At 43.0% G+C, this 26,982-nt stretch overlaps 1 protein-coding gene across 1 annotated transcript in view; it reads right to left on the bottom strand.

Annotated features, from left to right (window-relative positions):
* Positions 1–26,982, bottom strand: part of abca2 (ATP-binding cassette, sub-family A (ABC1), member 2) — a 423,663-nt gene that overhangs the window by 67,834 nt on the left and 328,847 nt on the right. The window contains exons 31-38 of the mRNA XM_083912406.1: positions 15,562–15,667; positions 15,368–15,479; positions 15,147–15,207; positions 14,538–14,712; positions 14,321–14,436; positions 6,347–6,494; positions 5,919–6,042; positions 600–732 (exon numbers count right to left, since the gene is read on the bottom strand). Of these exons, the coding sequence (XP_083768532.1) occupies positions 600–732; positions 5,919–6,042; positions 6,347–6,494; positions 14,321–14,436; positions 14,538–14,712; positions 15,147–15,207; positions 15,368–15,479; positions 15,562–15,667 (975 nt within the window). The remainder of the gene's footprint in view (positions 1–599; positions 733–5,918; positions 6,043–6,346; positions 6,495–14,320; positions 14,437–14,537; positions 14,713–15,146; positions 15,208–15,367; positions 15,480–15,561; positions 15,668–26,982) is intronic.

Genomic DNA, 26,982 nt, shown 5'->3' with positions numbered 1-26,982 from the left:
CCGCCAGCTCGTCCATCTTATTAGCCAGCGACCTCACGTTCCCCATGGTGATGGAAGGGAGAGATGGTTTATATCTCCTCTTCTTTTCTTGGTGTTTACGTCCAGCCTTACATCCCCTGTACTATCTCCTCAGTTCTGTGGGGATTTCAGCGCCGTTGGTATTAGCGACAACAGCTGTTCACGGGTGTAAACAATGGAGCCGCCGCCTTGTTGCGTCCAGACGGAGATGCGGTCGGCAAAAATAGTCCCAAGAATGAGACAAAAGGACAAAAAACATGTAAGAAAGTTCACAAACATAGTTGGCTAGGGTTAGCACGACGACTTACAGGAAAAAAGCACTAATAAAAAGACAGTAAATAAGATAAAATAGCTAAAAAGTGCGGAAAGGAGAGAGAGCAACTGTTGCTGGCTGCCGCTCGATACAGCGCCGGAACTCCAACTACAAACAACTTTCATGAGGTTGCATTGCATTATGATCACCTTTTTTTCTACTGTCAGTTGAGAAGCTGGTACCTTCTCTGTAATGTATAAGTGTTTATTTGAAAAACAATAGCTCTGATAATAAAACTCACACGCTCAGACAGAAACACATAACTCACGGGGGTTTCCTGAGGAAGTTGTACTGGCAGAGGATGGTGATGAGGAAGCCAACGAAGCCTTCGATTGTCATTGCAACGAGTCCTTGAGTCACAATGTCCCACTCAAATGGAGACTTCATCTTGTCAAACTGGCCTGAAAGCACACATTCACAACAGCTTACATTGGAGATCAAAATGAGAGAACATGGTATTAATATTTGATTTATTCTGAAATATTATAATTCTTTATCATTCAGAATTTGATAGAATATCAGCTGTGTCTATACCACTAATGTACTAGTATGTTTTTTTAAATAACGAAGGCACTTCAACAAAAACCTTTATTTCATGAAAAATAAAAGTTAGCAAAATTAGAGAACATGTTCAGAAACCTCCCAGTTAATGGTGTTAATCTGCAATAAGCTCCCTCTAGCAGGGCTGATCGCGGTCTTGGTCTGGACCTCCCAAAATCAATGACCAGCTCCTTCGTCTTGGAGGTGTTGATCTGTAGGTTGTTAGTGTGGCACCAGAGAGCAAAGTCCCCCACCAGACTCCGATACTCCTCTCTGTCACCTCTGATACATCCCACAATGTTAAATGGTAATGGACTTGTACTTATACAGGTCCTTCTCAAAAAATTAGCATATTGTGATAAAGTTCATTCTTTTCCATAATGTAATGATAAAAATGAAACTTTCATATATTTTAGATTCATTGCACACCAACTGAAATATTTCAGGTCGTTTATTGTTTTAATACTGATGATTTTGGCATACAGCTCAACCCCAAATTCCTGTCTCAAAAAATTTGCATATTTCATCCGACTAATAAAAGAAAAGTGTTTTTAATACAAAAGAAAAAGTCAACCTTCAAATAATTATGTTCAGTTATGCACTCAATACTTGGTCGGGAATCCTTTTGCAGAAATGACTGCTTCAATGCGGCGTGGCATGGAGACAATCAGCCTGTGGCACTGCTGAGTTGTTATGGAGGCCCAGGATGCTTCGATAGCGGCCTTAAGCTCATCCAGAGTGTTGGGTCTTGCGTCTCTCAACTTTCTCTTCACAATATCCCACAGATTCTCTATGGGGTTCAGGTCCGGAGAGATGGCAGGCCAATTGAGCACAGTAAGACCATGGTCAGTAAACCATTTACCAGTGGTTTTGGCACTGTGAGCAGGTGCCAGGTCGTGCTGAAAAATGAAATCTTCATCTCCATAAAGCTTTTCAGCAGATGGAAGCATGAAGTGCTCCAAAATCTCCTGATAGCTAGCTGCATTGACCCTGCCCTTGATAAAACACAGTAGACCAACACCAGCAGCTGACATGGCACCCCAGACCATCACTGACTGTGGGTACTTGACACTGGACTTCAGGCATTTTGGCATTTCCTTCTCCCCAGTCTTCCTCCAGACTCTGGCACCTTGATTTCCGAATGACATGCAAAATTTGCTTTCATCCGAAAAAAGTACTTTGGACCACTGAGCAACAGTCCAGTGCTGCTTCTCTGTAGCCAAGGTCAGGCGCTTCTGCCGCTGTTTCTGGTTCAAAAGTGGCTTGACCTGGGGAATGCGACACCTGTAGCCCATTTCCTGCACACGCCTGTGCATGGTGGCTCTGGATGTTTCTACTCCAGACTCAGTCCACTGCTTCCGCAGGTCCCCCAAGGTCTGGAATCGGTCCTTTTCCACAATCTCCCTCGGGGTCTGGTCACCTCTTTTCGTCGTGCGTTTTCTGCCACCCTTTTCCCTTCCCACAGACTTCCCACTGAGGTGCCTTGATACAGCACTCTGGGAACAGTCTATTCGTTCAGAAATTTCTTTCTGTGTCTTACCCTCTTGCTTGATGATGGCCTTCTGGACAGCAGTCAGGTCGGCAGTCTTACCCATGATTGCGGTTTTGAGTAATGAACCAGGCTGGGAGTTTTTAAAAGCCTCAGGAATCTTTTGCAGGTGTTTAGAGTTAATTAATTGATTCAGATGATTAGGTTAATAGCTCGTTTAGAGAACCGTTCCATGATTGATGGATGATGATTTTTTGAGACAGGAATTTTGGGTTTTCATGAGCTGTATGCCAAAATCATCAGGATTAAAACAATAAAAGACCTGAAATATTTCAGTTGGTGTGGAATGAATCTAAAATATATGAAAGTTTCATTTTTATCATTACATTATGGAAAAGAATGAACTTTATCACAATATGCTAATTTTTTGAGAAGGACCTGTATTTCGCACTACTTGTCACAATCACCCATTCACACGGACATTCACACATATGGCAGTGGATCTACATGCCATCTAACCATTCACACCACATTTACACACCCATGCGCAGCACGAGGAGCAATTCGGGGTTCAGTGTCTTGCCCAAGAACACTTCGACATGCGGACCGGGGGAGCTGGGGATCAAAACTGTCGAGCTCCCGAAAGGGGGATGACCCACTCTACCACTGAGCCACAGCCGCAATGGCTGTGTCATCGGCGTACTTCTGTATGTGACACAGCTCTGAGTTGTAGCAGAAGTCCGAGGTGTACAGGGTTGTGAAAGATATTCTCTAGAGTCCTCAGTGTTTCTCAAATGATGTCTTTACTAAGCTGCATGCATACAGGAAAGAAGCTACAAACGTGGTCGAAAAAGATAGCTTCAGCATATATACAATCACATCAAAGCATCTTACAAAGAAGTAACAATAGCAACAAGCACACCACCCAATGTTCATGACTCCAGTAGATGTCATCAATGCTTTACGACCACCAATTGTCACCATCTGCAACCCCCATGTTGCCCCTCTCCACAATCCCCCCAGCACTCACCCAAAGCTTGAATGCCAGTCAATTATGTTAATCAACATACAGAAACCAAGGATTTACACACCTTAAACTCAGAAAAACCCACTATGTAAAATTGATTTCTCACAGGGTGAAGAGAAGAGGGGCCAGCACTGTGCCCTGGGGGGCTCAAGTGTTGCTGACCACAGTGTCAGACATGGTGTCCTTGAGCCTGACGTACTGTAGCTGGTCAGTGAGGTAGTCTCTGACCCAATCCATCAGATAGGGGTCCACTCCCATCCTGTTCAGTTTGTCCTAAAGTATAGGGGGCTGAATGGTATTAAAGGCACTGGAGAAGTCCAAGAAGAGAATCCTTGCTGTGCCGCTTCCCTTATCCAGATGGGAGTGGACTCGGTGCAGCATGTAGAGGATGGCATCCTCCACACCAACATCTGGTTGGTACGCAAACTGCAGGCGGTCCTGGGCGTGTTGTACCTGGGGTCTGAGGAGGCTGAGGAAGAGCCGCTCCAACATCTTTATCAGGTGTGAAGTGAGTGCCACCGGTCAAAAGTCATTCAGCTCGCTGGGCCTGTTCTTCTTGGGAACTGGAACGATGCAGAATGTCTTCCAGAGGGTAGGCACTCTCCCTAGCTGCAGGCTAAGGTTGAAGATCCGTTGTAGTGGTTCCTCCAGTTCTGCAGCACAGGTCTTCAGTAGTCTCGGACAAACTTTATCCGGGTCTGCTGCTTTCCTGGGCCGGAGCTTCCTCGGCTGTCAGGGGGGGGGGGGGGGGGGGGGGGGTGTAGAGGGAAGAAGGAGAGATGGCTGCAGTGAGGGTGGGGGTGGGGGGGGCAAGGGCTGGGGTTTAACCTGTTGAAGAAGTCATTCAGCTCGTTCGCCCTGTCTATTGTCCCCCCTGTATTTCTGTTATTTGTGTTGTGACCTGTGATGGTCCTCACACCTTCCAAAACCTCCCTCATGTTGTTCTCCCTCAGCTTCTGCTCCACCTTTCCCCTCTAGCTGTCCTTAGCTTCCCTCACACAGTGTTTCACCTCCTGCTGTGTTGCCTTCATGGCCTCCCTGTCCCTGCTCCTAAAGAAAGCCTTCTTTTTATTGAGGACAGCCTTAACTTCCCGCATTACCCAAGGCTTGTTATTAGGGTAACAGCGGACAGTCTTGACAGGGGAGACCACGTCTTCTTCAGCTTGCTTCTGTGTCTCTGTCGGCTCTCACGGCAGTTAGCATCAGGTATGAGGTGGTTTAGCCATGTCTCCATAAAGATGAACAGCGAGTTCACATTCCCCATGATTACGGAGGGAATCAATGGCTTTTAGCGCTCGCTCTGCCTTTAGCTTCACCCCAGCCTTGCAGCCCCTGGGTCTCCTCAACTCCGCCTGGACAGGGTGTCGTATCCCCGCTTGTCCCTTTGTGCGTAGAGCCAGTAGCTCCTCTCTTGAGTTATTGAGAAAATTGGCTCTTTGTTGCTTTTTAAAGTTAAAAATATCCATAGGATATATTTAAAACCCACAATCTCTTCACAAGAAGAGTAAAAAAGTAGAAAGAAAGAGGTCAAAATACGGTAAAAGAGCTAAAAACCGGAGAGATACTGGAGAGGCAGCCGTCTCCTACAGCGTCAGCGCAACCAGAATCTTGTGAAACGATCCCAACCAACAATGAATGTATTCAACTATTAAGTATTGTAAGTGCCTGTAAAGCCTAATATGTATCTTATTACTCTGTGCCAATGAGCTGCCAATTGTTGTTCAGCACACACAGTCATTTAGTTTGAACTAATCGAACACGCTCTCCTGCTGCAGGAAACTTGCACCAAATGTAGATTATTATTCTATCGCTTAAAATAGTCCCCATTTGCAAAAAACTGTGGCCAACTATTTTAGAAAGCTATTGAATGAATTTTTAAAATAAACTTTATATTTTTGAGGTTTATATTTGTAGGATTTATTAAGAGATCGACACACTGTTGCTGTCTATTTAAAAGAAATACTGTATAGAATAACACCATACTAATAGAATGGTTTTATTCAGTATTTCAATTTTTATGTAGATTTCAAAGTACAGGTGATTCCGTAATTCCTTCTATAATTAAAAGTGATCTTTAAATAGTACAGATAGCAAAATATGTAATTACGACACACATTGTTTGTTTTTGTTAGCGTGACAAAATTTTATTAAATTTGCTCTTGACAAAGATTACATAAATATCTATATTTCCATCTATCTATTTATCTATCTATAAAGTATGTACTGTGTATCACACACAAACACACATACATATATATAGGGCACTTATTTACTGTGTGTGTATATATATATATATATCAGTCCTTATTTTCACTTATTTACAAGCACATGCTGTAATTGTAAAACTATATACATTGTTAGATGTCGAAACAAGTGGACAGAGACGCTCAAAAAACTGCTCTAGGATTGAGCGTAGCAAAACTCTTTGTTTAAATCCTGGAATGATACTGTGATATTCTATTTTCTCTTCATCAATGTATAGGACTGTATCCTCATGCATTCTGTGTAAGGAAATTAAGAGATGACTGTACCTATTTTAGCATAGTATTCATTGATGTACTCATTGTAGGCCATCTCCATCAGGCCATGACCCAGGTTGTAGTTGGGGAAGATGAGGAAACAGGACTTCAGGTAACTGTTGACTTTTTTCAGATCCTGGAGGAGATGGAAATAATAAGAAATAAATACAAAATATCCAAAGGACACGTCTGACACTTCTGTAGTAAGAATACAAACAAGTCTATTTAACAAAGCTCTTCATCCATTAAGTAGGATTTATTCATCATCTTCTAAATATGTGGCATAGATGATTAATCTCACTCTTACATCCAATCTTAAATCTTGACTTGAGATGTACTTTGATAATAAATTGTTGACGTTTCTCATTCCAGATTAAATCCTCACAATATGTTTGTCAAGCTGCAGTATCTGAGTTTACAATAACAAGAGTCAAACTGACCTTATCATGTTCAAAGAGCTGGAGTAGGAACGTGGCAACAGTTGCAGTGATGCCAATGAAGAGGTTGATGACTATGAGGAACACGTAGGCTGTACTGGGCACCTCGAACCAGAAGGATGCTGGGTACATGATGGGAGTGATGGACCAGCTGGAAAGAAGAACACTCATCCTGAGTAAAATCCAAAGAGGTCATCCAAAGCTTCAGGACATGACAGAGGGACATACAGAATGACAGAAACCGGAGAACACTTGCTAATATGTATCTATCTATCTATCAGTTTCTTGCCAGTTTGGTGATCTGAGAATCAAAACTGCAGCACTCAGGGGTGCTTATGTCAGCAAAATTAATTAATGATAGCAATCAGAACTTACTACTGATTACCACAGGGGTTTTTGAAAATGGACTTGTACCTACTATATAGCGCTTTTCTAGTCTTTAGACTACTCAAGGTTGTTTTTACACTTTACATTACTTGCCATATTCACCCGTTCACACAGATGTTCATACACCTACCTGGCCTTCATTTAATCTATTCATTCAAACCACATTTACACTCCAATGAGTAGCACAGGAGCAATTTGGGGTTCAGTTTGCTGCCCGGGGAAACTTGGACATGCGGACCGGAGGAGCCGTGGAATCATGACAATCATGACATTATTACAGGCACCTGCCGTAATAATGAGGTTTGTGAACTGCAAACACAAAATCGCACTACTGAAACAAGGCAGGCAGCTGAAGGTGACAGACATCTACATCAACGAACACCTTACAAAACGAAATGTAGATATTGCCAAGAAAGCATGATTCATCAAGAAACAAAATAAAATACAATCCACGGGCACCAGCAACTGCAAAATTTTTATAAAGCTGAACGGAACACCGGAGGTGGCCAAAGTGATGGTGATCAGAGACATTGCAGAGCTGGACAAGTTTCAGTAAGGCCGACCTGGAATCACAAGTGAGTAAAAACCCTACACAACCATGACACACTCGAAAGGAAATCATTCATCTACATCTGGAGACATTATACCGCGGCCTATAACTCAAATGATTGCTGATAATGAGCATCTGGAACTGAAAACATCTGAATACACGGAGCACAATTTGCAAGACATGGAATACGATATTGACCTGGAAAATAACTTCTTCTTAAAAATCAATGAAGACTGCGGCTATTACACAGATAAACAGTACAACAAGACCATTAAGGCAGATTAGCTATCAATCATTAATTTTTTCAAATTTCCACTACATTAAGGAATATATACGTCAATTTGCACAACCATTTAACATAATTGCAATATCAGAAACTTGGATCAACACAGGAAAGGGCGTGGACTTTGAACAGAGAGAACAAGACTGAATGAGGGGTGGCTGTGTATGTGGACAAAAATCTTAATTGCAAGGTGGTAGAAGCAATGACAATTGCAATCTGAAATGTATTGAAATGTTTAACTGTTGAAATCTGCATGGAGAAAAAAAAGAAGAACATAATTATTAGCTGTATTCATAAAGCACCAAGTTCCAATATTGATATATTTAGGGACTGGATGGAAGAAATGTTCATTAGGTCTAATCAAAAGGTCATGTTCATCTGTGGGGATTTTAATATAGATTTGCTTAATCCCAATCCCTAAACCTGTACCCAACAATCACCAGACCCAGCAGGATTACATCTCACTGTGCCACATTGATTGATAACATATTTACAAACTCTATAGACAGTAGTACAGTAAGTGGATTAATGATCAATGACATCAATGACCATCTGCCAGTGTTGATAGTTTTCAAACATGACTACAAGACGGAAAAACAGGAGAGTACATTCAAGTACAGAAGAGTACGGACAGAAGAGCCAATAAATGCTTTAAATAATGAATTAACAAATCAAAATTGGGAAATATTATATAAAGAAGAAAACATTGACAAGGCTTATGAAATGTTCTTAGGGCTTTTTAAATTGTTGTACAATAAACATTGTCCAATAAAGGAAATCAAATTGAAATTGAAATATTCAGATAACTATGGATAACTAAGGGAATGCCTGCAAAAAGAAAAAAACACTTTATAAAGAATTAATAAAACTTAGAATGAAGATGCCAAAAATAAATGTAAGAAATATAGAATAGGGCTAACTACTATTAAGAGAAACTGAAGGAAAGAATATTACAGTCATTTATTAGATGATAATAAAAACAATATTAAAGGTCCATGGGATATATTAAATAGTGTTATAGGAAATGGTGCTATACAAGTTAATTATCCACATGACTTTATTAATAATGATATATCTCTTGCTAATATGGATGATGCAGTTTATGACTTTAATAACTATTTTGTGGTTGAGAAAATCACTGTTTCAATTCAATTAAAAAAAGAGCTGTTTCAATGAGCTCTGAAGACAACAATTACTATTTCATAGACATGAATCGATGATTGATTGTTCATAAATGTAAAAACAAAACTTTCACTGACTATAATGACATTGACATGAGGATAGTTAAACAAGTCATTCAGGGAATTGCGAAACCATTAATGCACATCTGTATCTTGTCATTTAAAACTGGTAAATTCCCAAGAAAAATTAAAACTGCAAAAGTCATACCCCTGTACAAATATTGAGACAAACACCACTCCTCAAACTACAGGCCTGTTTCACTGCTTCCTCAATTTTCAAAAATCTTAGAAAAACTCTTTGCTGACCGACTAAAAAAAAATCATCAATAAAAACAACTTACTAACTGAAAGCCTATATGGATTCAGACTCAACAGATCCACTTCTGTGGCTGTCATTGAGCTTACTGAAAAAAATCACAAATGCCCTGGACAAAAAAAAATTATGCATGGTTTTTCGAAATGTTTTTTATTGATCTCGAAAAACCATTTAATATAATAAATCACAGAAGATTAATTAATAAATTAGAACAGTATGGTATCAGGGGGGTTGTATTAAACTGGTTGAGGAGCTATCTACAAAACAGGCAACAGTTTGTGTAGATGGGTGAATACATGTAATCTTGTTTGGACACTGCTTGTGGTGTCCCCCAGGGGTCAGTGTTGGGGCCAATTATTTTTATTCTCTGCATAAATGATATATGTAAAACCTCAAATATTCTACAATTTGTGTTTTTGCAGATGACACAAATGTTTTTTGTACAGGAGAGGATTTGCAGCAGCTTCTGGACCTGATTTCATCTGAAATGAGAAAATTAAATAGGTGGTTTGACAATAATAAATTATCCTTGAATTTAAGAAAAACAAAAATTGTAATTTAAATAATGACGTTAATGTTAAGATAGCCGGTGTTAATATTGAAAGAGTGTATGTAAATAAATTCCTAGGTGTGACAATAGACCACAAGCTCTGCTGGAAACCTCACATAAAACATGTTCAATCTAAACTGTCACGTAGCATCGCAGTCCTATGCAAAGCAAAGTATATACTGGATCAGAAATCATTGCATATTCTCTACTGTTCAATGATATTACCTTATTTAAATTACTGTGTGAAGATCTTGGGGACAACTTACAAAAGCTCACTGCAACTAGTAGTCACACTTCAAAAACGAGCCATGAGAACAATAAAGCTGTTTATTATGATCACACCAACCTCCTGTTTTTAAATTCCGGTACTCTAAGGCTCAGTGACCTGGTTAACTATCAAACCGCACAAATTATGTTTAAAGCAAGAAACAAACTGTTACCAGGTGATATTCAAACACCTTTTTTTGACAGAATGGGGTTATAATTTGAGGGAGCGGTTACAAGTGGTTACAAGCACCACTGTGACTAGGGTATATCTTAGCCAGTTTAGCGTTGGTGAAATAGGCTCTATAAAGCACCGTCCTCTGTAATAGGCCGTGCCTGGCACAAACCGAGGATGAGTGAACCAGTTTTAGAAAGTCCCTCCACTGGTCATCAGTAATGTCTATCTCCAAATCCTTTTCCCATGCATTTTTAGATGATACAGTGGGGACTGGGCTCAGAAGAGCAATCTTATTATAAATGACAGATATCAGTCGTTTGTATTGTACGTTGAGAGACAGGAATTGGTCCATCTCATCTTCAGGGGGGGGTTTCGGAAAATGGGGGAATTGCTTTTCGATAAAATGTCTCATTTGAAGGTATCAAAAGAAGTGGCTATTACGCAGGCTTTATTTGACAGGTGGGTGCAAAAACCGAAACCAAGAGCCAACATTTGTTGGGTCAAACAGGACCCTTTTAGAGGGCCCCTCTAACTCTTTCTGTAAATTTTAAGTGGAATAAGTGGCTCATCCATGCCCTCTTAATACGTAGGGTGTCAGCTGATTTGAGATGTGTTTCCTGAAGAAACATCACATCCCCCTTAAGGTGCTGTAACTGTGTCAAGACCTTACCGATTTCGATCGCATTTCTCATTCCCTTAGGATTCCAGGATATCAGACGCACTCCAGTACCTGTCTTTACAGCATTAGCCATAGGAACAATGATTATAAGTTAGAATGATACATGACCTAAAAGTATTCTGTAGTAGTGGAGGAAGAGAGTGGGTAAAACAGAACAAAAAAAACAACAAATAGAAACAAAACAAAAAAAGGCCCAAACTAGTGTTGCTTTCGTCAACGAAAATGATGACGAAATATCTTCGTCAACGAACCTTTATCACGTGACGAAAACTAGTCTCGCGTCTGGGGGACGTCATTTCCTCAATCCCCACATGCGCATTATTTAGATTCTGAAGCTTCCGCTGCTGTGGGTCAGCATTAACGTTAGAGTTAGGGTTAGGGTTAGCGACAACTAAAGAAACATGAGAACAAAGTGTGACACCAGCCGAGGGTCGTCTTTGGGAGAAAAACATTCCGTTTTGCTTTTGGAAAGCAAAACGGAATGTGTTGTGGAGGGAGAAATGCAGCCACGGAATCACAGGAAAAAAAACACGGATCTTAAGAGACATCTCAGGGCATCCCATAATGACATTTAGATAAGTCAAGACATAACGTCAGGATACTTTCTGTTTTAGAAAGCTCATGCGACTTGAGGCTACGGTTAATGTGTCGGATTGTAACGCTAGCTTTAGGGTTAGCCACTGGAGCTGAGAATGTGTGTGTGTGTGTGTGTGTGTCTATGTGTGTATTTGTGAGAGTGTAAAGTTGTTTTTTAGTTCCTACCTGACTGACTCACTCAGTGCACTAAACTTCCCCTTGTTGGCCAAATACTTTCACTAGTTTTGTATTTCACAGAGCAAATCACAATGAACTGAATTTAGCATCAACATAAATTGGATTACTTATTCTAGACCTGTACTTGCATGTAAACTAAAAATATCTGCATAGGTTTGGCTAAAAGAAAATGTTGGTTTCGTCAATACTACTAGGTACTTTTATTATATTGATTAAATATAATTGCTTTACTAAAAAGAGACTAATATACAATTTTCTTTGACTAAAACTAGGCTAAAATGCTCAGACTTTTAGTCGACTAAAACTAGACTAAAATGCTCAGACTTTTAGTTGCCTAAAACTAGACTAGACTAAAAGTAAAACAGGCCGCCAAAAACAACACTCGCCCAAACACACATAAAACAGAACAAAACAACATAAAACAAGACTATGACATTGGCCCTCATTTATCAAACGAACGTACGGCAGAAAAACGTGCGTATGAGCATTTCCTGGCAAACTTCGGCATTTATCATTTTGGACGTGAGCGGGAGCTACGATCAAATCTCATGTCTGGTCTTGGATCGTGTACGCAAATTTCAGCCTGTGGATTTGCGGTGCAGCACAGCAAAATCTGGCTGAAAATAATTAACAAACCTCGGCTGTCATTAAGCATAAGCAGTCACATATTAAATACAGATCAAAACGGATTCTTAAAACAAATAAAAAAAATAAAAATTGTGGTTGGAGCAATTGATTGTACTCATGTGCGTCTGAAGGCACCATCTATGAATGATTACGCATTCATCAATCGCCAAAACTACCACTCGATAAATGTACAGATAATTTGTGATGCCAAGCTATTGCTTTTAAACGTGGTGGCCAGGTGGATGTTTTTTCGACCCATAGGAGTAGTTTATATACAGGTAACCCACAACGGTCAGAACATTGGTTACTTACAGTCTTTGAACAATTTTAAAGAATTTAAAATCACAACCTTGGATAATAGCGAACACAAAACAACACCTTTTTGTATGTTCTGTGGAAATATACTGCAGCCATAATTACAAAATGAATTAAATGGATCTTTTGAGCAAGTTGAATGTATTTGACATAGCGTTTCCTAAATATAATCCCAGTTTTTCTTGCAATTAATAGGTTCAAAAGTGTGTGCTTTTAATTGGGTTACCTGTAAATAAACTACTCCTATAGGTCAAAACAACAGCCCTCTAATTCAGAATATCACCTATAATGCGAGGGGGTGCATTTCACGGCAGGGGTGCTGAATACGGCACAACACCTGTCCAACAGTACGCACACGGGTCTCAGTGGAGGGCTGCTTTGGGTTGCTCCGTTATTCTTTTCCATACAGCGTTTTATAGGCTCCTTTTATTCCACTCTTAAGACTGCCAAAAAGCACATCTTTATTTTGCTCCATCTCGGATGTCAGGATGCCGATCTCTGTGTCGGAAAAGTTTATTTTCTTACAAGTGTTTCGTCTCTCCGTGTTTTACCTCAGTGGGCGAGGCTTCCGAACCAGGACTATTTAAGGGCGTAAAATGTTAATGACGATCGAATTCAGCCGCCGCATTTATCAAGGCCCGCTCATTCGTACGATGAGATTGGTCGATGACATAGCCTCTCCGCCGGGACCCGTTCTTTCAACTTGATCCAAACATATTCGCCTCTGGGAGTTGCAATCTTGCAAGACTTTGACTCCACCTTATTTCCTCTCATCAAAAAAAGGCATTGATGTGACATTCGGGGAAGGGAGATATGTCCGCCTGGGTGACATTTACAGAATCAGCCACATTAACTCACATTAGCTCCACCGCCCAGGAGCTAGGCTAACAGAACACGTTACCAGATAAACGGGAGTGGGAGTCCCTTGTCTCTAGTGGAGATTACACCGGCTCGAGTAGTGTGAGGCAGCCAGTATTTATGATCTATTACTTAAACTGATGCTCAACACAGTACCATGCTCAAAGACGTAAAAGACTGACCATCACGGCCAGAATCCTCCAGGTGCTCCCGATTAGCATCTAGCGGTATGTGTCATAGATAGCTTGCTGTACTTCAAGTCATGGTGCAAGTGCGGCTACTTAATTAGCATAACAGAGCTAACGTTAACAGTGTGTTCGTAAACCATCTGTTGGTACAGTTTATCGAAGAGAAAACCATCGTCACTTATGGTAACATGACCACACGAATGACCACAGTCCAGGTCAAGATGACGGAGTTAGCATGCTAATCCTAACAACTAGTCTAACACAAGAGGCCGCGCCCCTAATTGCTCATAAACTTTAACCTCCAATAAAATAAAAACTAGCCTGTTACAAAAATATTCAGCCTCCTAAGTGTTGTCATGGAGATATGTCTTAAAAATCAGACTAGAATGTTTTTTTTTGTAAACAAGCCCTAAATAGATTTAAGTATGCTTTGAAAATCAGCCTGTTTAACATAAGGGTCAATGAGAAAGGGCTCTATTGTGCAAACTACTCCTACTGGACACTTGGAGATATGCAGTTTTTGGCACTTGGGTCAGGTGCGTAAATGAATTGATGAGGCCTCTTGGATGAGAGGTGAAAGGTCTTCCAAGACCAGCAACCAATTCAAGTTGCTTTCGACTTAAATTTCTTTGGGGACTTGCGGGAGCTAGACTTGACCTGTGTCTACTCCATCTCTGCCAAACCGGATGTCCTGGCTATGATATTATATTACATTCACTCTAACCAGTCAGGTTGTTCTGCATCAGAGTATCACAAATTTAATGCCTCAAAAGTAAAAAAAAAAAAAAAAAAGGGTGTGTGTGTGTGTGTGCAGTCAGATGTCTCACCCGTACAGAAGAAAGAGGGATAGAACAGCGGGGAAGTTAGTTGGAGAGGTGTAGGCCGGGAGGTCGAACACAAAAAGAATAATAACACAGCATGTGGCAGGTACCAGGTAGTTCAGCTAGGAGAGATGATGAGAGGAGGAAACATGTTATGACCTGGACAAACAATACAGTATTTCGCCATGACTCTCATGAGTTGCACTCAGTGTATCCCCCTCACCATGTCCCAGATGTAATTAGCCAGCCAGTAGATGACAGGGTCACAGCCACTTACAAACTGCAGGTGTTTGGCCTTTGTGGATTTCTCCGCAACCAGGAAAACCACAAAGCTGGCTGGCACAAAAGACATGGCCACAATAATGAAGATTGCAATCACCACATCTGTCCCCTGGAGCCTGGAGAAACAGAGGTAGGCGAGGAGAGAGGAGGAGACGAAATGAGGAGAGAGAACAGAAAGGAGAAAAGAGGAGAAGAGGAGATACATCAAAGGGATTTACATAGGGATGTAAAAGATCCAATAATAAACATCTATGATAATTCATCAATGAATCTGTCCAAAATTTCTTTATAATTCTGAGAAGGAAAATACAAAATTGCTCAATTTACCTTGTAAAACTGCCATTACTGGAGAGCAACACAGTTAATTATGAATCCGTATAGTCCAATGACCAGAGTCACTGTGTTTCAAGGTTTCAGCTATTAACTTGGTTATTTTTATTTTCATAAATAGGGATGATGGCCAGAACTGCAAAATAAGCCCCAAGTATGATAATCGATCTTTTAAGTTATCCTTTAAGGTACCACATATTAGGGCTGCTGAGCAACTTACAAGTAGTCCAAAGAGAGGCCGGCACTGGTTCGATTCATTGGTTGGTTTGTCAGTGTGAAGCCTGCAAAATAGATGCACATAACACAACCTCATTTGTGTAGGTGATAATAACTAACACATACAACTAAACAACTTTATATAACAACACTATCAGTTATTTGGCATTAAACTGGGGAGACACATCCATGTCTTCAAATTAAATTGTAATCTTATGTTATTACCATAGGCAGCAGGGTTGCCCTTGGATGCAGGCAGGTTGGCACGCAGGATGGCATTGTTAAGGACGTTCAGATATGTTGGCATACTGTGGTAGCCTTTGTTGTTGTACAAAACCTGGACACAAGTGGTCACTCTGTCAGTTGTTGTTTATACTGTATTTGTGAAATTCTTGTCCAACTCAGAGTGCCTGTCTTACCTGAGCTGATCTGCGAACTGCTATCTTGCGAACCATTGGAGGTATCTTTCTCCCAAAGGATGCTGGGATTGATTTCTGGATGTTGCCCACTGTTAAACCACCATATCTATTGAGAACAAAGTAAATGGACTTTTATATCACCTTTCTAGTGTTCTTACTACTAAAGGCGCCTTTTAGACAACATGTCACATTCACCCATTCACACAGACATTCACACTGATGGCAAAGGGTACCTGCCCTAACCTGACTCTGATGAGTTTGGTTCTGTGTTGCTTCACTCATACACCTGGGATCACTCAATAGCAACGTGATTTCAGGAGGCTGAGCCTTGTCAAAAAACTCTGCACTTCCGTGTGTCACACCGCGGTGAGGAATGTCCTGTCTTGGGCTTTTTGTCTTGTGAATTTCATGGTTTTATTTTGAAAAGTAACTCTCCTCTCGTTTCAGGTCACTTGCCCTTCCTCTTGTGTCACCGGTCTGGTGTCTTCCCTAATCCCTGATTGTTTCCACCTGTGCTCCCTTCCCTGGTGTATATATTGTCCTTGTCTTCCCCTGTCACGTCGCCAGAGTATTTCGTCTTGTCATGAAGCTCCAGCATTTCACAGCCTTGCCACAGAGTTGCCTTTGTAAAATTGATAAGTATTGCCTTGCTTGTTTTTCTGTTTCCTTGTATACCTCTGAAGAAGAGTGATTTTGATTTTTGATAAAGTTTTTTTGGTTAGTTGTGAACCCTTTGTTTTCTAGAAAGCCATAGCCTTTTGTTTTGTTCCTCCCTCCTTGTGGAGCGCTTTGATTTTGTAATTATTCTCAGCATAGTATAGAGTAGATCATTTAATAGCCTTTTGTCCTTTTCCTCCTCGAGAGTGATTTTCTGTTGGTGTAACTTTTCTTAGTTTATTCATTATTAGACCAGTGTAGTGTTTTTGGTTTCACCTCCTTCGGGAGCGACTTTCAGTTTCTAGCCCTGTTTATTGTTTTCTTGTCTTTCCTCTGTCTGTTGACGAGGTAGAGTTTTAAAGCCGTTTTGTTGTCACTTCCTCTGAAGGAGATACAAGTGCTTCAGAATAAAAGCCTGTCATACTCGTTCTCCGACTGCATCTGAGTCCTAATTTCGCCAGGCCTGACAGTATACTCTGGCCAGTATGGACTCAGCAGAGGCAGAACGGGTGTTGGAGGTAGTGCGGCCTCAGGAGGCGCGTCTCTGCCGTCCAGACGGCAATGGCTGCGCAAATGGGCCACCTATCCTCCCAGCTCCAAGACCTACTGGGGCAGTTTCCGCGACAGAAACCTACAGCTCCGCTCCCTATCACTAATGCTGCACCAGCTCCGGCCACGCCCATCCAAGGAGCCGGTTGTAAGTTGGCTCCTCCAGCCCAGTATAGCGGAGAACTTGAACTGTGCAAGGTATTTTTGATTGACTGTTCAATCCATTTCGAACTGGCACCCCATGTTTTTCCCACCGAACGATCCCAGATTGCATTTATGATATCCCATCTGACCGGTAGGGCCAAAGCCTGGGCTTCAGCTGAATGGAGTCGCAGTTCAGCCATATGCAATTCTCTCCTAGATTTCCAGACAGCATTAACCAAGACATTTGACCCTGTCACCACGGACCGAGAGAAAGCACAGGAACTGAGCGGTCTGAAGCAAGGCAGCGGTTCCGTGTGCGACTACGCCATCCGGTTTCGCACCCTGGCAGTGGAGAGCGGATGGAACGACACAGCCTTATACGGTGTGTTCCTGAAGGGGCTGGCAGCCCCTATACAAGATCTCCTCGTCCCTCTGGACTTACCTCCTGACGTGGATTCCCTCATCACGCTGGCTATCCGGACGGATAACCGGCTCACCCAGCTTCGGCGGCAGCGAGGCGGAAGACCGGCAGCTGCAGAGAGGACAACGCGCTCGCCTTCCGCGAGCTGCCCGCTGGAACTTCGTTCACCGTCCGATCCCCCTTCCCAACCCAGCACCGATCGAGAGGTGGAGCCCATGCAGCTGGGAAGAGCTCGGCTGACACCGGAGGAGCGGAGGAAGCGGCAGCTGGAGGGAAGATGTTTCTACTGCGGAGAGGTCGGCCATCTTGTCTTATCATGCCCAGCCAAGAAAGCCAAGGCGGTGAGTCATGTTACGGGTTCTAGCTCTGTGCCACGCACGCTCACCAAAGTTACAATAATGCATCACACAGCTACAGATTTGGAGGGGTTAATAGACTCTGGGGCGGACGAGAGCCTGATGGACTGGGGATTAGCCAAAAGGTTGGGGCTCAATTCTGAGCAGCTAGCCAAACCCATCAAGGCCAGCTCCCTAAACGGTAAGGAACTATTTGCTATTGCGCACGTCAGCGAACCAACCCAGATGTACATTGGTCATCACCATGAAACTATTCGTTTCTAGCTGTTCACCTCCTCCTCTCATTCATTGATTTTGGGACAACCTTGGCTGTTTTTGCACAACCCACACATAGACTGGAGAACGGGAAAGGTCAGAAAATGGGCAACAGACTGCTCTAAGAAGATGTATTTCCACTGAGGAAGAAGAAGTCACAGAGATTAACCTTTTTTCTGCCAACCCTGCCACAGACGCTAAATACCCGGACCTGAGCTCGGTTCCCCCCTGCTACCATCACCTCAGAACAGTCTTCAGCAAGACCAAGGCCCTGTCTTTACCACCTCATCGCCCATACGATTGTGCCATCGACCTAATTCCCGGTTCCGCCATTCCCAAGGGGCGTCTGTACTCTGTTTCGGGACCTGAGATGGAGGCCATGAGAGAATACATCACGTCGTCACTGAAAGCGGGCCTGATTCGACTCTCATCCTCACCAGTAGGGGCTGGGTTTTTCTTTGTGGGGAAAAAAGACGGGTCGCTAAGACCCTGCATAGACTACAGCCCACTAAATGAAATTACAATCAAGAACCGCTATCCTCTCCCTCTCATGTCCTCTGTGTTTGATCAGTTACAACAGGCCAAAGTATTTACCAAACTTGATCTCAGAAATGCCTACCACTTGATTCGCATCAAGGAGGGCGATGAGTGGAAGACTGGATTTAACACGCCAAGTGGCCACTACGAGTACCGAGTTATGCCTTTCGGTCTCACCAATGCCCCCGCGGTGTTCCAAGCCATGATAAACGACGTACTACGAGACTTTCTTGACCAGTTTGTGTATGTTTACCTTGACGACATCTTGATCTACTCACCTGACCTTGACACACACCAGGACCACGTAAACCAAGTTTTAAAGAGACTGTTAGACAACGACTTGTATGTCAAAGCCGAAAAGAGTGTGTTTCATGCCGACACCGTCTCCTTCCTGGGCTTCATTGTAGCTCCTGGTAGAGTGCAGATGGATCCGGCTAAAGTTAGCGCTGTGGCAGATTGGCCTACACCCGACAGCCGCAAGAAGGTTCAGCAATTCCTGGGGTTTGCTAACTTTTACAGGCGGTTTGTCAGAGGCTTCAGCGCAATAGCTGCCCCTCTCCATGCTCTTACCTCCACACAGGTGCAGTTCCACTGGTCGCCCGAGGCTGAGAAGGCATTCCAGACTCTCAAGCACCGTTTTGCCTCAGCTCCCATTCTCACCATGCTAGATCCACAGCGCCAATTCGTGGTGGAGGTCGACGCTTCCAATGAAGGAGTAGGTGCGGTCCTGTCTCAACGTTCCGAACGAGATGGCAAGATGCATCCCTGCGCCTTTCTGTCGCGGCGGCTGTCCAAGGCGGAAAAAAACTATGATGTCGGCAATCGGGAGCTGTTGGCGGTCAAACTCGCCTTAGAGGAGTGGAGGCATTGGCTGGAGGGGGCCGAACATCCATTCATTGTCTGGACCGATCATAAAAATCTGGAATATATCAGAAAAGCTAATAGATTGAACTCTCGCCAGGCCAGGTGGGCTCTATTCTTTAACCGCTTTTCCTTTTCCCTTTCTTACAGGCCGGGGGCCCGGAACGTTAAACCGGACGTCCTGTCTCGATTATTCGACCCCGAGCCTGATGCCAAGGAGCCTGAAACCATCCTTCCACTGACCCGTGTGGTTGGGGCGGTGACTTGGCCAATAGAAACTGAGGTGAAGCGAGCTAATGGTGGTGCTCCATCACCTTGTGGATGTCCAGATAATCGCTTGTTTGTTCCCACCGAGCTACGTCCACAGGTGATCCATTGGGCCCACACGTCGCTGCTTTCATGTCATCCGGGAGTCAGAAGGACGATGTTCGTCATTTCCCGGCGGTTCTGGTGGCCATCCATGGAGCCGGAGGTCCGGGAGTACGTGGAGGCATGTTCGGTCTGCGCACGGAACAAGACGTCTTCCGGGTCCCACATGCGCCTTCTACAGCCGCTTCCCATACCCTCCGGACCGTGGTCCGACATCTCCATCGACTTCGTCACAGGGCTCCCGGTCTCCCAAGGTAACACCACCGTACTCACGGTGGTTGATTGATTTTCTAAGATGGTGAGATTTATTGCTCTGCCCAAGTTGCCATCCGCCAAAGAAATGGCCGAGGTCATGATGACCAACGTCTTCAGGGTCCACGGGTTCCCCAAGGACATCGTTTCAGACCGGGGGCCCAAGTTTGTATCACGGTTCTGGAGGGAGTTTTGTCGGCTCATCGGCGCCAAAGCCAGCCTGACCTCGGGGTATCACCCGGAAGCCAATGGCCAGACCGAACGCCTTAATCAACAGTTGGAAACCGGCCTCCGGTGCGTGGTCTCACTGAACCCCTCCACATGGAGTAAACACCTGGTCTGGGTTGAGTATGCTCATAATTCATTGCCCACATCAGCCACGGGCTTCTCGCCATTTAACTGTGCTTTCGGCTATCAACCACCTCTGTTCCCAGATAATGAGCTGGAAGTGTCGGTCCCCTCCGCCCACGCCATGGTCCGCCGCTGCCGCCGCATCTGGGCAGCCGCCCGACAGGGGGATCGCGTCAAGAGAACAGCTGACTGCAAGAGGAGACCTGCTCCTGCCTATCAGCCAGGCCAAAGGGTGTGGCTGTCAGCCAAGAACCTGCACCTTAAGGTTCCCTCCAGGAAACTAGCGCCACGATTCGTTGGACCATTCACAGTCATCAGACTCGTAGGACCCGCAGCGGTCCGACTTTGTCTGCCTCGGTCCCTCCGCGTTCATCCAGAGTATTTCGTCTTGTCATGAAGCTCCAGCATTTCACAGCCTTGCCACAGAGTTGCCTTTGTAAAATTGATAAGTATTGCCTTGCTTGTTTTTCTGTTTCCTTGTATACCTCTGAAGAAGAGTGATTTTGATTTTTGATAAAGTTTTTTTGGTTAGTTGTGAACCCTTTGTTTTCTAGAAATCCATAGCCTTTTGTTTTGTTCCTCCCTCCTTGTGGAGCGCTTTGATTTTGTAATTATTCTCAGCATAGTATAGAGTAGATAATTTAATAGCCTTTTGTCCTTTTCCTCCTCGAGAGTGATTTTCTGTTGGTGTAACTTTTCTTAGTTTATTCATTATTAGACCAGTGTAGTGTTTTTGGTTTCACCTCCTTCGAGAGCGACTTCAGTTTCTAGCCCTGTTTATTGTTTTCTTGTCTTTCCTCTGTCTGTTGACGAGGTAGAGTTTTAAAGCCATTTTGTTGTCACTTCCTCTGAAGGAGATACAAGTGCTTCAGAATAAAAGCCTGTCATACTCGTTCTCCGACTGCATCTGAGTCCTAATTTCGCCAGGCCTGACACCGTGGTCATCTTTATTGACATGCTACTTAAACCACCCACATTGAAGCCAACCTGTGACCCTAATGAAAGTGACGCAGGGAAAAGCCAAACCTGTTAGGGAGAAGGGCAAAAACATAGTTTCCACCAATAAAAGCCTTCAGAGCCGTTTTCTGGTGTTCTTTTAAAGAAGAAATATTTGCTAGATTGGAAAACACGGATGAAATAGCAGCATCGATGTTGACGCCTGCTTTCTCGATGCAAGCCGCCATTGTTGTCTGAATCAAAGCAGTAGCTTCTCTGCTACGTCACATCTATAAAACCCTCGCCAGATCACAGTAGAATTTAAGGATTGAACAGGTCTATACCTTGTCCTCTTATTAAACAAACTATTTTAAGTTCTACCAATATATACTACTTTGTCTTATAGTTTAGTTCAATAAAAGTTAGAAAAGTTCCAAAAATGTTTCTGTATGCTGTGAATTCTAGTGTTAAGGGGGAAAAAAAAAAATCGTTATCGCCAAAAATCGTTATCGGCAGGTTAGACACACTACAAAATTGGCAATCGGGATCTACCAAGCAAATTACCCCCTACTTTAAACTTATTCACACAATGGCCCTTCATGGTCACGCGTTTACACACTTTCTGATGCACGCACACCAGCGGACAGAGAGCACACATCAGAATATATCTTTACCTCTCAAATGGAGGACACCCTGCTCCACCTCTGAGCCCCAAAGTCAGTGCAAACCCTTTTAAGCTTCTGGGCAGTTTCATAATATTTTTGTTTTATAAATTTATTTTTGTTGTAAACGAGGTATGCAATTTATTTGACGTTATATTCTTTTCTTATAAAGTTGAGAACCGACTACCGTAATTTCCGGACTATAAGCCGCTACTTTTTTCCCTCGTTCTGGTCCCTGAGGCTTATACAACGGTGCGGCTTTTCTACGGCTTACGGTAACCAGGGGCGCGCACTACCGAGTATGCGCGAGACCGAGGCAGACATCTGGCGCCAGGTAACGAGAGCAAACCAAAGAGTAGGAGAGCTTCAGCGACAGTTTGCGCGAAGGAAGTGTTCATGCAAACACCCTCAACATGGAAAACAAACGGAGAAGTGCATATGATGCTGCTTTTAAGTTAAAGGCAATCGATCTGGCTGTCAAAGAAGGAAATAGAGCTGCTGCACGTACCTGGTTGGTTATTTTGATAACGTAAACGGCCGCGGGACTGCACTTTTACTGCTGTGTTACAGGCGAGAGCTTTGTATTACTTTGCACCGTTGTATTATTTGTACTCTGCACGAATGCTGTTCGCCATGTCAAAGATGTGAAAGTTTGATTGAATAATTGAAAGATTTATTGTTAATAAATGGGACGCTTTGCGTTCCCAAAAAGTCATCTCTGTCCCGACAATCCCCTCCGTGGTAGCAGGAACCCCTATATACTACGGTAATTACACATCAAAACGCCTGCGGTTTATAGTCGGATGCGGCTTTTATATGGAGCAATCTGTATTTTACCCTAAAAAGCTGGTGAGGCTTATAGTCAGGTGCGCTTTATAGTCCGGAAATTACGGTATTTCATCTGTTAAAGATGTGTGTAATTTATTTCACATTTTTAAATTCCCTTTAATAACTTCATCTCCTGAATTCTCATGGATCTTTTGTAAACTCTCTTTTTATTGCATTAATTTCCTACGTACATTGTTCTTTTTCCATATGATATTATATGATATTATCCTTCCATGTATCATTGTTTTGCTGCTTCCCAAAACAATAGATGTTACTTCTCCATTGTCATTATTCATGAGATCATTCCCCAAAGTTTGTTGGACTTCATCTCCAAATAACTTATCTCAACTTATTCAATTCAATTCAATACAACTTCATTAATCCAAGAAGGAAAGTTGATTTCGGCTGTAACTAAAAGCAGACATATGCCCATATAGACAATTACGAGCAAAAGATCTGTTCTCCCACAGACTCCACCCTCTACTGGACTCAATGGGTAATACTTTTCTCCAATAACAGCACGCATTCACCCACTGAAATTTTCATAAATGTAGCTGGCCGATCAGGACGTCCCTAGCTGAATATGTGGCCCACTAAGGCAGTACACACCACTGTTTGCAATCCTTTTTCTCACAGTCTTCTTCGCCTGACATTCTGAAATGACCTGAATGTGCCATAATGTGGAGTGTTCATCATATAGTTCCATGTGAAAGTTGTTATTTTGAATGTTGGGTGATTTCCTCTCTCATCACATTATGCTGTTTACTTAGGTCTGCTGTGTGCAGATGGAAAACTGTTTCTCTACTTTAACCTTGACAAAAGCTGCACAGATAGCTACAAATCTTCCATTCTTACCTTTCAAAATAAAAGCTATAGATGCACGCTACGTAGTTAACTGTTTATCAGAGGGCACTCAAATTCATTCAGATCATTCCATTGCGATGAAACTCAATAAAATATCTTGCAGTTGTTCAGTGTTAGTTGTTCCTGGTCAGAAATCCCAGGGGGAGACACTTTTATTCTGTCTCCTGGCCGGACTCTCCAGAGCTAACCTCCGCCACTGTACTGTAGGTGCAACCGACATTCCAAAGATGATTGTTCTAGGGGTGTCCCCGAATTTTCATAGTCGAATCTGATTCGTCACATCTTGCCTATAGTCGACGAATCGTCGAATAAGTTTGGTTTCTTTTTGCTCATGAAAAATCCTCTGATCCAGGGTGGAGAGCCATGGACATGAAGCAGACAGCGGCAGGTGAGTCCAGCACTGCGCAGTCACGCGTGTCAGGCAGAGGGTTACTGAGGGATGTGATTTCTGATTTCTGATAGGGGCCTCTTATCAAAAGTATTTGATGTTATTACCTGGGGTCCGTTTCACAAAGCAGGTTTAGTGAAAACTCTGAGTCTGTTAACCCTGAAATGAGGGAAACTCTGAGTTTTCCGTTGCACAAAGGGAGGTAACTCAAACCAGAGAGAGAGGGGTAGCTCTAGCCTCTTTCACAAAGAGAGGTAACTTAACCTCTTGGTCAGTTACCATGGTAACATGCCCTCTTAAACTAACCTGGTCGGGACCAGGTTTTTCTCCGAAAACCTTGAGTTTCTCTCTGTCTCCGCCCTCTTTCAGCCACACGTGGTATTTGATTTCCTCATTCATTCGGTCAGCAGGCGAGATTTGGCGTAGTATAGTTCCGTCTGTTTTTCAGAAATTCATTGCAAAAATCCGTCATTTTAAGTTATATTAGGTGGCGACTATTTCCACTACCATGGCATGTCCTTTTGATAATGATCCCGTGGATGAAGGTGCAGCATTACTGAGCAGAGAATTAAATATTCGTCGGGAGATGATTATCAAACTATTGATTATAGATGTTCTTGCATTTCCAGGCAATTCTCTTTTTGAGCGGTACCGTTTCATATCACAGCAGATATTGTGTGTGCGTTTTTTTGCAAAAGGGAGTTTTTTTATACAACGTATAAAAATCAGTCAGTAGGCCTACATTAGTAGTTATATTAGGTGGTGACTATTTCACTACCATGGCATGTCCTTTTGATAACGATCCCGTGGATGAAGGTGCAGCATTACTGCACAGAGAATTAAATATTCGTTGGGAGATGATTATCAGACCATAGACGTCCTTAATATACTGCAGCCATAATTACAAAATAAATTAAATGGATCTTTTGAGCAAGTTGAATGTATTTGACTTAGCGTTTCCTAAATATAATCCCAGCTTTTCTTGCAATTCATAGGTTCAAAAGTGTGTGCTTTTAATTGGGTTACCGGTATATAAACTACTCCTATATAGCCTTCTGATCCATAATATCATCTATAATGCGAGGGGGTGCATTTCACGGCAGGGGTGCTGAATCGTACAACACCGTTTCATGTCACAGTCCATCATTTACATACACAACCTCATCCGTCCTTACATTTCCAACATTAACAACCAAAGTCATGCTCTCACATCCCAGCAGATATTGTGTGTTGCGCTGCGTGTTTTTGCAAATGGGAGTTTTTTATACAACATATAAAACAGCCACTTAAGGTAATATTTACTTTACAATGTAAAACATGCTCAAAATGAGGCGTCACCATGAGATTGTGCCGATGTTTTACCTGTTTGAACAATGTTTTCATGTTTCATCTTAAGCTGCTGCCAAGTGCGCTTCTCTCCCGTGTGAAGCACCTAAATTAAATAAATTAATACACTTTCGGCGAAAAACGTGTTCAAACTCACCGTATGAGCGCATTAATATTTAAAGTTCCAATTGTAGCGTAGCCCTCCCCTTCCCCGTTGCTATGGTGACTCGTTGAATCAGGGCTCCATTGATGCTGTCTTTTTTTTACTTGTGGTGCATGCGCTTAACTCCAGGTCAAACTTCTCTGAGTTGATCAACCTAACGCAAATCAGCTGTTCTGGAACCGAAAACTCAGAGTTTCCTATCTCAGAGTAGATCAACTCAGAGTTCAGGGTTAGACTCAGAGTTTGTTGAACCTGCTTTGTGAAACGGACCCCAGGTCCTGAGGAAGCTAGCAGAAGTGTTTGAGGGCCGTCGACAGGGCAGCTGAGGGGTACCACCTACAGAAAACCACAGCCTTATCAGTCTCGTCACGGAAGGTGGGGGGAGAAAAGACACCAGGCAAAATGAAACACATAGGCCGTTCTCCCCTAACCAGGAGTGAAACATGAGAGTCTACCTCAACAGGCAGCCTCACTACCCGGGCGAGATCACTGTTACATCGCTCCGCCCGGACAAAGTGGCGTGGTCCTCTAAGGCAAAATTCCTGCTCATTGAGCTCACGGTACTAGCGGATTGAGGCTGCCTACGAACGAAAAGAAGGCCATGTACTCCGAGTTGGCTGCTGAGTGCCGAATAGCTGGCTGGAAGACCACCACCTATCCATTGGAAGTTGGATGCCAAGGCTATGTGGGGCAGTCAACCACACGCCTTTTGAGGGATGCAGGAGGGAGCCTGAAGATGGAAACAAAAGAGCTGGCAGAGGAGGCTGAGAAAGGAACCTTTTGCTCTGGTTAAGGAGGAAAGACAAGTGCTAGGGAACGAACAACTAACAATAGCCGCAGGGGGGAACACCTATCAGCTGCAGAGGTTGGCAGTAAGACGTCCCTGTCACTGCTTTGCCACCAGGAGACGTTCCAGGATTAAAGGAGCGAAACGTTGGTGATTGGTGGTTCCGGGCTGATAACCTTGCAGCTGACCCGTGGGCACTGGAGGAGGTGCGACCGGCTGCAATGCCTAGCCGGTGATTCCATCTCCCTGTTATCTCTACCAATATCAATGTGTTTTGTTTGTATCTTTCTTTGACAATAGCTGACAGTTGTTAGAACTGTAGTTTCACTCTCACTTTCACGGCGCTGTGTCAGACTTTGTTGGATTGAACATCTATAATGAAAAACAATTTCTGGAGCACATATAGATCTAAAGCCCAGCCAAGATGCGCTGAGATGGTGCTGGATCCTGGATAGAACAATTTAGTCTGGGGGGGTATTCCTGCACACACAAGGAGACAGATTAAAAGCACATGAGTTATTTTCACATTTTTAGCAACAGTATTTATTAATAGGCTTATAAATATATATATACACAAACAGGCAATTTATCATGGTTTATTGGGATAAACCAAACATCTATGAGTAAAATCAGACATTCAGCACCCGAGAGCCAGAATGGAAAAATCCATTGTTTCATAACCACAGTTTGCGCATTTTGCGAAGATTCGACTGTG

The sequence above is a fragment of the Echiichthys vipera genome (assembly GCF_963691815.1).
Source record: "Echiichthys vipera genome assembly, chromosome: 4".
NCBI lineage: Eukaryota > Metazoa > Chordata > Actinopteri > Perciformes > Trachinidae > Echiichthys > Echiichthys vipera.
The sequence above is the reverse complement of the archived record's forward strand: the minus strand, read 5'-3'. Positions and strand labels throughout refer to the sequence as shown.